The 16055-nt window shown below is 38.2% G+C and overlaps 1 protein-coding gene across 1 annotated transcript in view; it reads right to left on the bottom strand.

The window, feature by feature from the left end:
- Positions 1–16055, bottom strand: part of LOC148830658 (FRAS1-related extracellular matrix protein 2-like) — a 99324-nt gene that overhangs the window by 16644 nt on the left and 66625 nt on the right. Inside the window, exons 7-16 of the mRNA XM_088922537.1 lie at positions 12168–12317; positions 10272–10481; positions 8473–8670; positions 7785–7949; positions 6913–7095; positions 6245–6375; positions 5604–5762; positions 4128–4431; positions 3055–3186; positions 2355–2686 (exon numbers count right to left, since the gene is read on the bottom strand). Coding sequence (XP_088778663.1) covers positions 2355–2686; positions 3055–3186; positions 4128–4431; positions 5604–5762; positions 6245–6375; positions 6913–7095; positions 7785–7949; positions 8473–8670; positions 10272–10481; positions 12168–12317 — 1964 coding nt within the window. The remainder of the gene's footprint in view (positions 1–2354; positions 2687–3054; positions 3187–4127; positions 4432–5603; positions 5763–6244; positions 6376–6912; positions 7096–7784; positions 7950–8472; positions 8671–10271; positions 10482–12167; positions 12318–16055) is intronic.

Raw genomic sequence — 16055 nt, 5'->3', positions numbered from 1 at the left:
AAGGAGAATTAAAAATTGATCTGGTTAAAAACCTAGAAGATGGGCCTGTCTTACGTGTACAGGGGTAAAAGGTAAAGACAGAAAGTAAAGGGATGGAAATTCAAGATCAGACTGTTTAGGAAATCGTTAAGAGGGGGTGAACACTCTTCAGAAAAATGTCAAAGTTTGGAGAAATAACTGAAGAACAGCTAATTGTACTAATAGACTACATTGGGACAGCTCACTGTTTAGACTGCCTGCTGAGATGGGAAAAGTGAAAATGAGAAAGGTTACAGAAAGCCTTAAACTATGCAAAATCCAAAAGGATATGAAGTTAAATTCATAGCAACACTACAGTTTCAATAGAATTTTGTTTGCAGCTACAGATAGGTAAATGTAGTGTATCGATAATGCTATTTACAATGTTAAAAATTGTCTGCCTAATTGCCTCTGTATTGGGTTGGGGGTATGTACTGTATGTAACTAGATGTGGCCATTTTGTAAGATGTTCTTGTTTATCTCTATCAGGCTGAAACCCCCCAGAATCTAACAATGCTGTGCAGATGCTGCAAGAAGGTGGAAAGAGGGAAGCAGCTGAGAGAGAAGAAGAAAAGAGCAAAAAGCAAAAAGATTTAAACAAAGACATGGACTGTCACTATTATTATTAATGTTATTATTAATGTTGAATACAATCTTCCATATACATTACAATTGTGTTTGATCTTTTTTTCTAGATTTATTCCAAAAAGTCGTGCTGTATACTGTAAATCATGAACTACAGTACCTATATGTGTATATTTGTTATATGGTGTCTTCATGTATCAAATTACATACTGTAGGTCTTAGATTAAAAAAAAATCATGAGCATTTTTTAAAAGACCTACAGAATGCTCTGCCATTGTGAGGTCATCATGACATCAAGGTTCCAATCATCAGAAAGTCATGATTGGAACCTAAACCAGGCATTTGCATTCTTGCTTTTACAGAGTGAAGATGGAACTTCGGTTCTGTGCAAAGTTACTGCTGGCCTTTGTCCTTACAACGGTAGGACAATACCCAGTGTATAAATATGGGTTGGTTCCATATGTTGAAGAGGACAAGCTAAATACTGTTCTGGTTGAAGACCCAGAAGAATCTCTTGTGCCAAAACCTGAGGAAGAGATCACACCAGCAGGGCAAAACCCACTGGATAAGAATGGATCCCCTCAAAATGACAAAGAAGGAGAATTAAATATCATTCTGGTTGATGATGAGCCTGTCTTACTTGTACAGGAGGAAAAGGTGAAGACAGAAAGTGAAGGCTTGGAAATTCAACACCAAACTGTTGAGGACATGGATGAGAGCAGATGGGCATTCTTTTGGAAAATGCCAATGTTTGGAGAAATAACCGGAGAACAGCTGATTGTGCTAATAGACTACATTGGGACAGCTCACTGTTTATACTGCCTGCTGAGATGGGCAAAGAGACGTCTCACAGTGAGACAGGTAACAGAAAGCCTTAATTGCCTAAACTATTCAAAATACAAAGGAATCTGAAGTCAGATTTATGGTGACTTGTATTGTTTTGGTATAATTTGTTTTTCAGCTAGGTACATTTAGCTTCACAATGATTAATATTGTTAAGAAATGCCCAACTAAATTGCCTCAGGATTGGTCTGGAGTACACTGGGTACAGCATATAATTAGATTTGGCCATTTTTAAAGATTTAGTGTCTTATTTGTCCTGATCCCTGTTTTTGTTTGTCTCTTTCAGGCTGAAACCCCCCAGAACCCCTCAGTGCTGTGCAGATGCTGCAAGAAGGTGGAAAGAGGGAAGCAGCTGAGAGAGAAGAAGAAAAGAGCAAAAAACAAAAAGATTTAAACAAAGACATGGACTGTCACTGCTGTCATTGTTAAAGTTATTATTAATGTTCATTAAAACCTGTTCCAAATGACTGTTATCTTTTTTCTAAATACTTTGTATTAGATATTACAGTACAGAGTTGGCAGTGATTTACTGTGTTTAGGAAAGCCTGCATGATCTCTCTGTATACAGTATGATGTGTTGGGAGCAGCTGATCATCAAACAACTACAATAGATCTGCAATCTCGGTCACTTGAGGGTTCTCATAGAGCAGAAGAGCACAGTCCTACTCCTACCAGAGATCAAACTACCAGTGCAGAGGTTGGATCTGAGGTACTCCTGGGACAACTCAGGACCCATAAGTGACCTCTGGCAGATATTAACCTCAATTTCTTTCTACCTGAGGGATCATTAAAAAAGAGGTTAACTACACACCTGTAGAACTGTAGCACTTTAGAACCAGGGTTGCCAATCATTAACAGGAGCCTATGTCTTTACTGAGAAAAAGAGACCAAACTAAAAGGGTACCTACCTGACCATCTGTTCCAATTGTCCCACCACAGTCTGTGAGGAGCTCAGACATGTCATAGTAGCTGACAAACTCCCACAGGCAGGCCTCCAGGTTGAGATTCCTGTAGAAGCGCAGGGTTCCAGAGCCCCTGAGCATTGAACTGTACTGGTAGGGGGACGTCTCTCCAATCACTTCTGCATTTTTGGACGCATCTGTGATGAAGCCGTGACGTGTCTTCACCTCACTGTGATCCAGCAGGTTCGAGCACCTGTGGTTGCCAACCCTAGTGCCGTCTGGGCTCAATGTCAGCTCAAAGTTTGACAGAGGTCGTGTGGAAATGACTGGGAGCATTCCTGAGGCAAAGGCAGATTGTGTCAGTTTAGATGGAAGAGACAGCACTTATACAGCAATAAAATTTTAAATAGCATTGTAAAACAGTATAGTAATAGTATTTTACAATAGTTAAAAGCTAATGTGTTTCATCCTAGTAAATGTTTCTACTTGATTATTACAAAGCCTGTGTATAGAACCACACTGATGTCTCAGTAAGACTGTGACTAAATGGATATACAGTAGTATACACTGGAGCCATGGCACAGAGCTTTTATTACTTTAAGCAATGTTTTAGTGCTTTTGTGCAGTCTGGGAAAACAGGAGAAAGACCTCTAATTCACTGTGGACAATCAAATTCTTCAAAGCCTGTGTGAAAACTTTGTCTGACCATCGATATGAGGCATTGTGACCGTGAGCTTGATGAGATTTGGATGGTCGGGGTCTTCGGCTCCTGTGTAGCGCAATTTCGCAGAAAAGGGCTCTGCACCAACTGTTCCCATCACACGTGGCTGGCACATGCCTGTCAAGAAACAACATATTATTCGCAGACTAAAGACTGCCAAAAAAAAAAACTATTCTGAAACAGCATTAAATGGACTATTTTATTGACTTTAGGAAGTAATTCACATTATATGTACTGTATTTAGAAAAATACTCTTTAATGTTCTGGTATTTATCTGCCACAAACACACTTGACCAAAATAGCCAATTTTTTATGATACCTTTGATTCTGCATTAGACTGATGAAGGGACAAATGAGACAATGGTATTATTTCTGTATTTTTGCAAACGACGCAGTCTTGTGTGGTCTAACGTTGGCATTATGCCCAGAACATAAAGCAGAACTTGTTTCTGCCAACAGGCCAAGAGAAATGATCTAAGATATAAGAGGCTTATACTGCATATTTATCATAAACAAACTTTTTGCTCAGACATTTATACAGGGAAATTATGCTTATTTGTATATTTGAGCAGTTTGTCATGTATCACTAGGTAAGCTCATTGAGACACAGTTATATGGGTGGTGCGCTAAACAGTTTGCTTCACTAATCTTTGCATGAACTTTATGTGATGTATATTGATGTATATCTTATTTTCGAGTCCGGTTCCTAAAAGTTGGTCTCCCATATGCATATGTAATAAAGAGACTTCTACTACACAGACACCTGGACTTTGTCATTTGTATGACACAACACTGGGTTTCGTTAGAAGTTTAAGTCTTTTCATATGAAATACTAATTTCAATGGTCTGAGAAAGGAAACACTCAGAAGCCTTAGTCTTAAAAAATTGTCCTTACGTGAACAAGGTGCCATGCTAAACACCAGGAGTGTTTCAAAGCTGGTGTTTGTTGATTCCTGAAGTCAGATTGTTCAGTAACTTACTGAATCATCCTGACCAGAGACCTATCCAGGCACTGTGCAAAGAATTGTGGGTATGTTCCTTGTGTGAACCAGCCTTACCGTCCTGTACACTGATAGTGGCAATGGGGCTCATGAGCTCCAAGCCTTCGTCTCCATTGGAGTTTACAGCTCGGGCAGCACACTGTACCCGTGAGCCTGCCTGGAAGTAGATGGAGTCCAGAGTGATGAGCTTTGAGGAGGTGAAGAAAGTATCGAAGTCCACCTCTCTCATGGGGCTCGTCACACCATCTGGGCCTGTGGGGGCGCTCACCAACCAGCGATACCGCGTCAGTGTGTCGTTGATGTGCTCGCTGGAGCAGATGGAGCCTGTCTTATCATAGTCAGAGTATTTTGGGTTGCAAGCCTGCCCAAGAAAACAAAGTGAGAGAGTGAGATATGAAGATTATTGCAGTAGGTCAATCAAGTCATTGAAAAGGTTCTTTATTGAAACATGATTGAGCTCAAAACCTTCCAATACTATGTGGAGTGTGCACAAAAAATATGTTATGAGATTTGAACTTCTAGTTGTCGAGCACAAATCAAAAAAAGAACCATTTTTGATTGATATCCAGGTTGAGACATAGTTATCTTTATTTAGAATGACATTAAGAAGAAAATTATGAATCTATCAATATTTTAAATATATTTTTGCAAACGCCAAAAAAGAAGCTTACCAATACTGCAAAACAACAAGTGAAAGATTCAAAACAAGAAGAAATCATTTGCTCTTTTTTCAAGTTGTTAAATGATCCAATAATCTCATCCAACGCTTTAAATAAACAGGATTTCTTCCTTAACCACTCAAACTTTAACCTTTTGATTGAAATTGTGCCTTCTGTTCTTGTCCTGAATACACTTGTCTTTCGTTTCCACTTTGTGTCCCCTAGTGCACATTTTGCCGTTGATCCTGAATCTTACTGCATTGACTTTGTCAGTTGAATATTTACTGTATTGCCATTGTTTCTACCCAGTTGCCATTCCAAATGTAACTTATGAAGGCAGCTTTCCACTGAATGAATTCAAGAAAAAAAATGGCAAACAGAAAGTTGTGGTCAGATCCTTGGGCAACAAACCAAATGCTATTAGGATTAAGGATTTGAAAGCATTGAGGTACTGCTTTCAGGAAGTATTTACCCCCTTACGATGATGTCCCATTTTGCCGAATCACAAACACATTGAAGCAATCACATTATGAATATTTTTATTCTCAACTTGAATGCTCAAGCTGAACCTTTTTATGAGGGACAGAAGTTAGACATCGGAAGAAGGATGAGTTCAAGAAGCACAATGTTGGTTTCCTCAGACAACCCACCCCCACACCCACAGCCTTGTCTATTTTGGGGGACCTACGATTCTGGCACAGTGGGTTTGGTGCTTGTCTAAGTCATGTACAGTAAATTAACTCAGTATTGTCTCAATATGTATAGTTATATTGAGAGTTTAGGTGTGCCAGTGAAGGTGATTCAAATCAAGAATCCAATCCCTTACATACTTTTACTCCACCAGGGACAATGGAGGTGTACTGTGCTCACTTACTGTAACACAGATGACAGGATACCCCGCAGGTGGGTGGATATTTTCCTTTGCTCTGGCTGTGTCATCATACAGCAGTAAGGAAACAACATGAGGCACAGAAGGGAAAGTCACATCTGCCATGCTGTATGTCTCTTCAATGTAAATGATTGCTTTGCTCATCTGTAAAATCATGTGGGAAATAAATATATGGCATGTATTTAAGAGGAAGTATAAAATGACTTAACAGGCAACTTATTTTTATAATTCACTTTACATTTCCTGGCTGCATTTGGTGTGAATATTTCTGTTTTAACCTCTGTTCACAAAAATGCTAAAATTTTTATCTGAAATGGTGTCTTGAGGATTGAGGGCATTTTCTAGCACAGGCCCTTATTCTTAATATATAATCTTCACAAAAAAAGTAAACAGTCAGACAGTCTGAGACGTTTAGATTTCCCAGGTAGTCTTACTATTAAGTATTAAGCTACTATGTTAAAAAAGCTTAATGTATTTATAGGCATTACTGTAAACACAGATTACATTACAAGATCCCAACAGTAATTAAGTGGGTAAAAATAACTGCATCTCTCACTTAACTAAGATAGTTAACATTTCAGAGTACTCTACTATTGCCCATACATTACAGTATATGTTTTTCTAACCTGAGTCTCAGCCACCATGTTCTCATCAGGTTTCAGATGAACAGTAAATGCCTCTCTCATCTCTCGTTGGCCATCAAACAAAATCTCCACCTCCACAAAGTGCCGCGTTTCCCCCTCCTTGAATTCGATGTCTGTGAAATAAAGTGATAGAGGCACAAAAGGCCAGCTGAAGCATTTTTCAGTGTTGATACTTTCTGGAAAAACACAGCTAGGTGAAGACTGTGAAACCATGTGCGATATACATCCCAAAATCTAACTTTTAAAAAAAGCATTCATAATGCAGGTATAAATTTGTAGATTTTTAACTTACTAAATAAATAATTACATATAAAAGTGACCATGATCTAAAATTATTGGGAAAAGCTATAGTGTGAGTGTGACCCATATAACATTGGCTTCTTGTAAAGGGAAGAGGCATGTACTGGAAAATTATGCAGACTTTTAATTGCCGCCCGAAAAAAAAAATCTCAGTTACTGTTTGTTGAATTTGCTTGAAACGGTGCACACAAATGGTAGTGGAGAAGATCTCTTCTTGATGGTAAGTGCTTGAGTTTATAACCATGCTACTCATATGCATGTGACTGAGAGCTGGGAACAGCAGCTAATGAAATAAAAACGTGAAATATACTGTAGGTCTGGCAAAGAAACTACTGTAGGTGCTGACCTACCTTCGGATACAGGATGGTAGTCTTCCCCAGAGGTTGCAGAGCCATCTTTGGTGTGGACCCTGACGATGGAAACCTTAGAGGTGTCTCCCACACGTAGCACAGGGATTTTCACCACAGTCGTCTGTCCACTTTCTTTCGGCTCACTTACACTAAATTTTGTCTCACCAAACTTGATGATGGCCTCTGCGAAAAACACAAAGAACCCATCAAAAAACAGCAGACACAGCCATTAAATTCTGCATTCTGACAAAACCGCATTATGTACACAATTACATACACATTCAATCTGAGAGCTTCATTTTAGAAACTTTACTGAACTGTTGATAAAAGAATGCCTCTTCTGGTAGTAAATGTTTGTACAAAAAAATCATTTTAAAGTCATGCATCTGCTATTATAATGCTGAATTACTTTGAAATTTAAATCATAATTGCTAAAGGGATCTGTGTTGAAGGCTCTCCTAAATGTTATGTGCAATTAAATTTATGAGTGAGGAAGACTGATGAATAATAAATGACTGTAGACCCCTCTGCTGGTGCTTTTTTCTGATTAAATATATATTATCTCATATAAAAGTAACCCTTTCAAAGGAAAATATTTTTTTAATTAAATTGTCATGGAAATGTTAAGTAGGTCAAGGTCACACTTCAAATCGTCTAATTCACAGAAATGGTTTGTCTGAAATTCTCTGAATTCTCTTCTCCCCTTAAAGAGGCAAATATAGTGCACTCCATCTTTCTCATGCCTTATCCCAGTGTCTTGTAACCTAGACACTCTGAACATGTTGTGACTGTCCAGAGACAGTACTAAATTGTAGGGCAAAACTATCACAGCTGGTCTGACAAGATATACAGAGGCAGCTGGCATCTCTTACTGTCTTCATCATCTTTGATTTTGATGAGTGTCTCTTTCTGCTTGCCGATGGTGGCTCCGAATGGAGATTCACTCTTGGGGCTTCCCAGGACCAGCCTGAGTTCCTCATCTTCCTCATGGACTGTATCATTCACCAAGGTTAGGATGCAGGGCTTTTCAATCTCCCCTTAGACACAGAGCACACTCATGTTTAATTAAGGCTACACTGTTTATTTCACAACGTGACACAATGGTATTAAACTGTATAACACACGTGACATAATATTATAAGAGTAGGATTATTATACTTTAAGACTACAGTATCATAAGAGTATTAAAGGCTATACAGTACAGGTACAACTTTGTAGATTGGTATACCTTTTTGTAAATAAGAAAGTCCAATAACTTTGCAAAACAATACAGACTAACTCAAAACTGTATGAATGAAGACTCTGACAAAATGAAAATCAACAATACAAAATTCTCATCCATACATACAGTATTTAACAACTCTACACAAAAAGAAGGCCTTGAAAATGACAACCCATTTGAGGCAGAGATTTTAACTATAACTATGAAAAATTACAGTATGTACAGTATTAAGCACAGAATCTTGGATTTGCGGCTTAATAAAAAAATCGAAAGTATCAATAGTACAAAAAAGCACCGCTAGTGTTGTTTTGAATAATTTTTCAGCAGCTAGTTATTACCAGGTAAGAAGCTGATGATTGAAGCATCTGTGTTGGGACGCTCGTCAAAGTCCATCATAACCTGCGCAGAGCCCTGTCTGGTGTAGCAGCGCACTGTGGATTTATAGCTGATGTCTCCACTGCGGTACACAATGGCCGATATCTGCCCATCGTTTTCATTTCCCATGTACATTGCCTCTCGGAACTGGACTTTTGGCACTTTAACAGAGAGACAAAAATTGCAGTCCTGCAGCATTCAAAATGAACTACATTTAAACTAATTTAAATATGATTCAGTGTACTGGAAGCTTGAAAAGAAACTGGAAAGTTTGCACCAGGTTTGAAATATAGCAAAATAGTGTCAATTAGATGAGAGCTGGCATTTGAATGATAATAAAAACTACATTTCATGTACAGTAGCACATCTACCAATCTTATCATCAGCGCAATCTCATTATGACAATGACAGCAATGACTAATGATCAAACATAATATAACAATATAAGCAAAACAGAGTTTATATACATAAAAAAAACATTTTGGTGCATGCAGGCCTTTATCTAAGATCTTTGCACATAAACTTCATGATATACTGTACAGTAGGTGAAAAACATAATCACAATTTCGCAACAAGAGTTTGGCTACAATACTGACTAACAGGGAACTACTGTACACTGTGTACTGTTTGGCTCTTATATTACTTCGCATAATTTAATTACAACATTATTCATAAATCAAAGGACTCTGGCTTTGACTTGATATGCAAAAATCACAAAAACTGTACACCTTTCAAAAATGTACATTTCAACATTTTCTAATACAGTACATTCTTAATATTTTAGCAACATCTCATTCTGTGCCGTGTTCAAATCTATTGTGTATAAATAAGCAATATTTATAAGATCCCCGGATTTAAAATGTGAATGAAAAAAAACAATTTATATTTTATTATGAGCACTTTGCTTCTGTACAGAATTCTAAATGTATTTGTTATACTCTAGCTATTTCCCACAAGATTTTTTTCATAAGCATATATTATTGTGTCTCACCTGAGCCATGTATTTAACAACTTATTGACACACTGACTGGAGAAAGGACGACACACCACTTTTCCAAATTCAATAAACCTTTAACTTCAAAGGAAGATCAACTTGACCATTATGGTAACAATTGGCTACTTTGGTTTACAGCACATAAATATTTTTCAAAGCTTAAACGTCCAAGGGAGTAATATGTTTTGGAAAGATCGTAAAGGGAAATGTTTACATATCCTGTGAATACAGAAAGACTGAGAACTGAAGAATTCTTGCAGTTAATGTCCTATAATTACACCCTGGCCGGGAGTGGTTTGCAGCCCCATGTTGTCATGGGAGCCCAGGCCATTCTGACGAGTGCTCACCCAGCCACCGGCCCAGGGAGAATGCACTTGGGCTGTCTCTCTTCATTCCTCCTTTAATCTTTCAATCAGGAAGCCAATCGAGTGATCCTGAATGATCTTCCTTTTTAAGGTTTAACTGTCCGATAGCCTGACGCTCTGGCATTGAGCTCCCTAGACCTGTGAGACCACTAGCTCTACGCTCTCCTCCCGACCACAAGCATTAGTTTACTACAGTGTCGATTTAGCAGAGATAGCAGATTGTCATCCTGCCTCCCCACTCATCTCTCCTAACTAGTCGCCTCATTACTAACTACTCGGCTCTCCGGAATCTTCCGGAGACACACAAAGTCCTGCAGTTGGGTTTCGGCCTGTCATCTCATTACAGCACTTTAAAAAATCATTTTGTTATCTATAAAATCTAGATATGAGAATGTCAGCTTACAGTCTGAGACGGAGTCATTGATGAAGACGGTTGCTTTGCCAGGCTCCCCCAGGATGGCATTCATGGGCATTCTCAAGACCAGCTCAAACTTCTCTATACCCTCCAGGACTGGCTGCCCCAGGTCATCCAGGATGGTGACACGGAACGTCTGCATGTTGACACCTGGAGCAAAATCTAAGTTCCGGCTGATCCCCACATAATCAACACCAGCTGAAAATAGAAGAGATTTTGGGAATATAATGTTTTAAGAATTCTTAGAATGTGCATTTATCTTCCAGCAATCATATTATTGACAATGAGCATCCGCTTCAGTGTTGAAACTCAGGTTGAATTGTCAGCTCACTGGAAAGAAACCAACATACTGTAACTGAGGGGAAGACCCACTGATTCCATGGGAGGTTTCCTATTCAAAATGTATTATCCTATAAAAACCTAACACTTCTTTTATGTTAAGGCTTTTCAACTAAAATTACAGAAAGCATATACATATACAATATATACAATGTTCATATACAATGTTCTTGTAATTTTACAGTACAAGCCTCAAGTTCTTCTGGTTTTGGTGCTCTTATTACAGTTCAGAAGAGCCAGCAATCAAAAAGGATAAAAAATGTTATTTAACCATGATACTACTAAAATGATGGAATGTGACACTGAATTAACTGCTCACTCCTGACTTCTTTGTTGGGTTGGTTCTTGTTGGGGTTTTATTTCCACAGCAAATTCTTTCCTGCTGTGAAAAATATCAGCACTAATGTCATCTTTTCATTCTTAACCTTTCACAGGAGACTATGACCCAGTAATGTGCAACGTGTTTGCTTATGCCTGCAGAACCTATAAACCTAGAGAGATAAGATAAATAATGAAATATTTTCAATTTGCTGAAATAGAAAAAACAAAAAGGAGGGCCTTATAAAGGAGGGAGATAGGGTGGAGCTTGCTGAAGTCTGCAGATAGGTAGGAGGTTAAGCAGACAGATTCCAAACTTGTGAAGTTCATCCCCTTGAAAGAAGTGTGTGCAATCCACAGCAGGAGGAAAAGTTTACATTCCATAGGATCTATATTCATTCAAAAGAACACAAACCTGACAGCACTGTGCCTCGTACCTTTCCAAAGCCCTAGGGCAGTCATAAGCCATGATGACTTGAAGATGTTTGCATTCCTAAGCTCACTTGATTCCCCACAAATTTCCCACTCATTTATTCTCCTAACGTTAGAAAGACTCCAGACTTCTGTGGCCAATGAGGGTTATTATTCAGCACACAAATGTACCCCAACTTGCAGTCCTTTTCTTTTTTAATGAGCAAGGGTTTACCTTAGTCTGCCCAATGCGCTGGTGAGCTATGCATAACAAAACATTGTCCTAAGAAATTTGTAGGGATACATTTCCTTCATGTCCTGATAAAGATGGAAATCCAGAGTCCAGATGTTACAATGTTAAAGTGATGAACGTAATGAGACACTGACCTGACAACTCAAGTGACTCTTTATGGCTTTTACTCTAACTTGTCTTTTGACTTCTACTTTTTTTTAGAAAATAGGAGCGCAGGACAGATGCTTTGCAAACTGAACTAAAAGTTACAATCTAAGTGCACTGCAGGTTTGCAGGTCTAATCAACTCATATTGCACTAACACCTGCAAATCAAGACCTGAAGACTATTGATAGTTGCAATATTGCACTTAGGTCTGCAAATAATCATGTCTGAAAATCACACACAAAATTGCCATTGAGTGACATGAATTTTGATAAAATACTTCAGTCTGCCTGCGATAGACTGTGGTGTCAATAGCTGGTTTGTAGATCCCGTGTAAAATTTGGCTTTTGGGATGCAATGTGCCTAGACAATGTGGTATAATGATTCTCTAAACGGTTACCCATCTGTGACTTGTCTTACCTTCTGCAGACACAGGGTCTGTCCTGCGGGACCGCACTGTGACGGTGGCGGTCTTAGAGAGGTCAGTTCCAGTTCTCCACACGCGCACCTCCACATAGCCGTCACTCTCATCCACATGGTATTCCACATCTCCGAAATAAAAGACTGGAGCTGAAAGAGAAAAGGATGGGTGGGTCACAACCAGAAGAGCATGGAAGTGGTTTCCATTGGAAACAGAAGACAGTTAAATTATTAATTCTTAGTATGATGAATGTAGTTCTCTCAGCTCATACCTTATAAACACACAGGTTTACTTGCACTTCACAATAGGACTGTAGCATTTCTCAATCTGTTGTGCATAAGGAAGCATCATAATTCTACTTTCCTAAAGGTGATGCTTAAGATGATTGTAGGGTCTGTATTGGACTTTTTGTTGGTTATTTGTCGTTGTTTACTTCATCTTCTTTTGTTTCATAGTCATTCACCGCACTAGCAAAAAGTATCTTCGAAAACCACTTCTCAAAAATGAAGGACAAACTTTATTTCAGCTAAAAAAGTTAGATGTCGTGGCACATTGTAAACAAACCAGAAACAACCTATTTCTGAACCCTGGACTTATGCAACCAGGACAAAAGGAAGAGAATTGCAACGATAGAGAAATAATGTGCTTACAAATTTGAGTCCCCTCAAAAGTACTGTACAAGAGGGTGAGGATTAAATAATGCTTTGATTTAGGATCTAGTAGAAGGACCAGTTTATAAACTTGAAGGACCAGTGCAAGAGGAGGAGATTAAGATAGAAATCAAAGGCCTAACAGCAAACATCCTGGATGCCCCACTTGAAAGTGTTGAGAAAATCTCAGAGAGAGGGTGGGCACTCTTCAGTGAACTGACAAAACCCAGAGAAAGAGGCAGTAAAAGGCTGACCCTTCTCTTTGAGTACACTGGAACTGCTCACTGTTTATACTGTCTGCTAAGTGGAGCTAAGAGATATCTGGCAAGGAGAAAGGTAAAAGGACTGCTTCAGGCTTAAGAAGTGTAAAATAGGAAAATAAACCAGAACCTGCATTCAAATATTTTATAGAATGTTAGTCTTCATGTGGCTGGACCACTTCTAGTTTACGGTGGGGTAAGTTACTAGATGTAGTAAAATTTAGTTTCTTTTTTCTCCTAACCCCTGTTGTTGGTTTGCTTTTTTCAGACTGAAAACCCCGAAAATCCCTGAGTCATGTGCAGAAACTGCAAAGAGGTGAAAGGGGGAAGCAGCTGGGAGAGAAGAATCAGAAAACAGCAAAAAACAAAGCGATTTAAACAAATGACATGGACTGTACTACTGTCAATATTACATTTATTATTAATGTTCAATAAATTTTCTATATACCTTACAACTGTGTTTAATCTTTTTTTTTCCAAATACTTATCCAGAAATGTCCTGTATGTGTCATATGAACTGAAAACTACCTGTAAGTGTATATTTGTTATGTACTTTTTTTACGCATTAATTAGGTCTTTGCCTTTGTTTCTTTTTTTAAAAAAAGATAAGCATTTTTTAAAAAACCTACAGAATACTCTGCCAATGTGATGTCATAATAACATCAGGGTTTCAAGCATCAGAAAGTCATGATTGGAATCTAAACCAGGCATTTGCACACTTGCTTTTATGAGGTGAAGTTACTGCTGGCCTTTGTCCTTACAACGGCAGGGCAGTGCCCACAGTACAAATATGCGTTGGTTCCATATGTTGAAGAGGACAAGCTAAATATTGTCCTGGTTGAAGACCCAGAAGGATCTGTCATGCCAAAACTTGAGGAACGGATTGCACCAGCAGGACAAAACCCACTGGAAAAAGATAGATGCCCTCAAAATGCCAAAAAAGGTTAATTAAATATTGTAGTGCTTGAAGACCCAGAAAAAGTACCTGTCAAACCAGCACCTGAGGAAGAGATTGCAACATTAAGGCAACACCCACTGAACAAATATGAATCCCCACAAAATGACAAAGAAGGAGAATTAAAAATTGATCTGGTTAAAAACCCAGAAGATGGGCCTGTCTTACTTGTACAGGAGGAAAAGGTGAAGACAGAAAGTAAAGTCTTAGAAATTCTACATCAAACTGTTGGGGAAATTGATGAGAGTAGATGGGTTCTCTTCAGAAAAAGGCCAAAGTTTGGAGAAATAACCAGAAAACAACTGATTGTGGTAATAGACTACATTGGGACAGCTCACTGTTTATACTGCCTTCTGAGATGGGCAAAGAGACATCACAGTGAGAAAGATAGCCTTAAACGAAGCAAAATCTAAAAGAATGCAAAGTCAATTTTATTTTGGTATAACTATATTTTCATCTACAGTAGGTAAATGTATAGTAACAATGATGTAAAATGTTAAGAAATGCCCCACTATTTGACACAATATTGGATTGAGTTTGAGGTGGGAACATAACTACAGTAGATGTGGCCATTTTGTAAGATTTAGTGTCTTGTTTGCCCTGATCCCTGTTCTTGTTTGTCTCTTTCAGGCTGAAACCCCCCAGAACCCCTCAGTGCTGTGCAGATGCTGCAAGAAGGTGGAAAGAGGGAAGCAGCTGAGAGAGAAGAAGAAAAGAGCAAAAAGCAAAAAGATTTAAACAAAGAAATGGACTTTTACAACTGTCATTATTAATGTTCATTAAACCTTCTAAATACCTTATACTGTAAATGTGTTTGAACTTTTTTTCTAAATATTTATTCAGGAATGCATATGTCTTATAAATAAAGAACTACCTGTACAGTAAAGTATGTGTATATTTGTCATAAACCTTTTTTTTAAGTAACACATTATATAGTTCTTAATTTAAAAAAAAAGATTATCATTTTCTTTCTCAGCCATTGTGGGGGAAAACCCCCAGAATCCCACAGTGCTGTGCAGATGCTGCAAGAAGGTGGAAAGAGGGAAGCAGCTGAGAGAGAAGAAGAAAAGAGCAAAAAGCAAAAACATTTAAACAAAGACTGTCGTTATTATGCAACTACATACCATTAATGTTAATTAAACATTGTACGAACATAAAACACGATTGATCAGCTTTTGCTTCAATATTTCATCTTAAGAACAGAGAAACAGATCATAAAGAATGAGTTTTTAGCTTTAAACTGTATTTTCATTTTACCAAACACCATTCTGGCCATCCTAGTTTCTCAGTATTCTGCCTCAGAGCAGCTGTTACTATGGAAACAATTCTATCACTTCTGGCCGCTAAGGAGTGAACACTTTCAGGAAGCATCATCACAAAGAGTCTGCTGAGCAGCAGAGTGAAATGACAGTGCCATGGCGAACAGGTGCTGAGTTTAGAAAAGGAAGAGCTATTAAAATCGATGCCTTCACCCGCAGGGGGTTCTGGAAATGACATAGGACCTAATATGGAGGTATCAAGGAGATACAGAGAACCATTCAACAGTATGTCAATCTGAATAAAGATAGACTGGGGCAAATTAAACTTTGGTATCCATGACAGCCTTTATCCATGTTTCAATCTGATATCTGTAATGGGTGATAAGATTAATTTTCCCTGACATGCCTCAACAGCACCACAACACACCACTGAACAATCAAACATCCACCTGACATTCTTACTGACAGATACATTTGCTAACAAGTCTATATTATGTTTCTATGACAATCAACACTAGAGCTTGTATTTTGTTTCTATTTTTCTAGTTACCTCCACTACTAAGTATTTTGTTTGGATTTTCCATTACTGGTAAGTGTTAAAAGCATCATATTTTATGTTCTATCGATGCATTACCTAAACAAAGAATTAAGACTTTTTATACACTCACTTAAAATACAGTAAGGAATCATTCAACACTTTTGGCTTGTCTGTATGGCCTGAGCTGTTTAAACCTTAATTGCATTAATTTAAACATGACTATTT

This window comes from Atractosteus spatula, chromosome 7, assembly GCF_055471065.1.
Source record: "Atractosteus spatula isolate fAtrSpa1 chromosome 7, fAtrSpa1.hap1, whole genome shotgun sequence".
In the NCBI taxonomy this organism is placed as follows: Eukaryota; Metazoa; Chordata; class Actinopteri; order Semionotiformes; family Lepisosteidae; genus Atractosteus; species Atractosteus spatula.
This window is presented reverse-complemented; position numbering and strand designations above follow the sequence as displayed.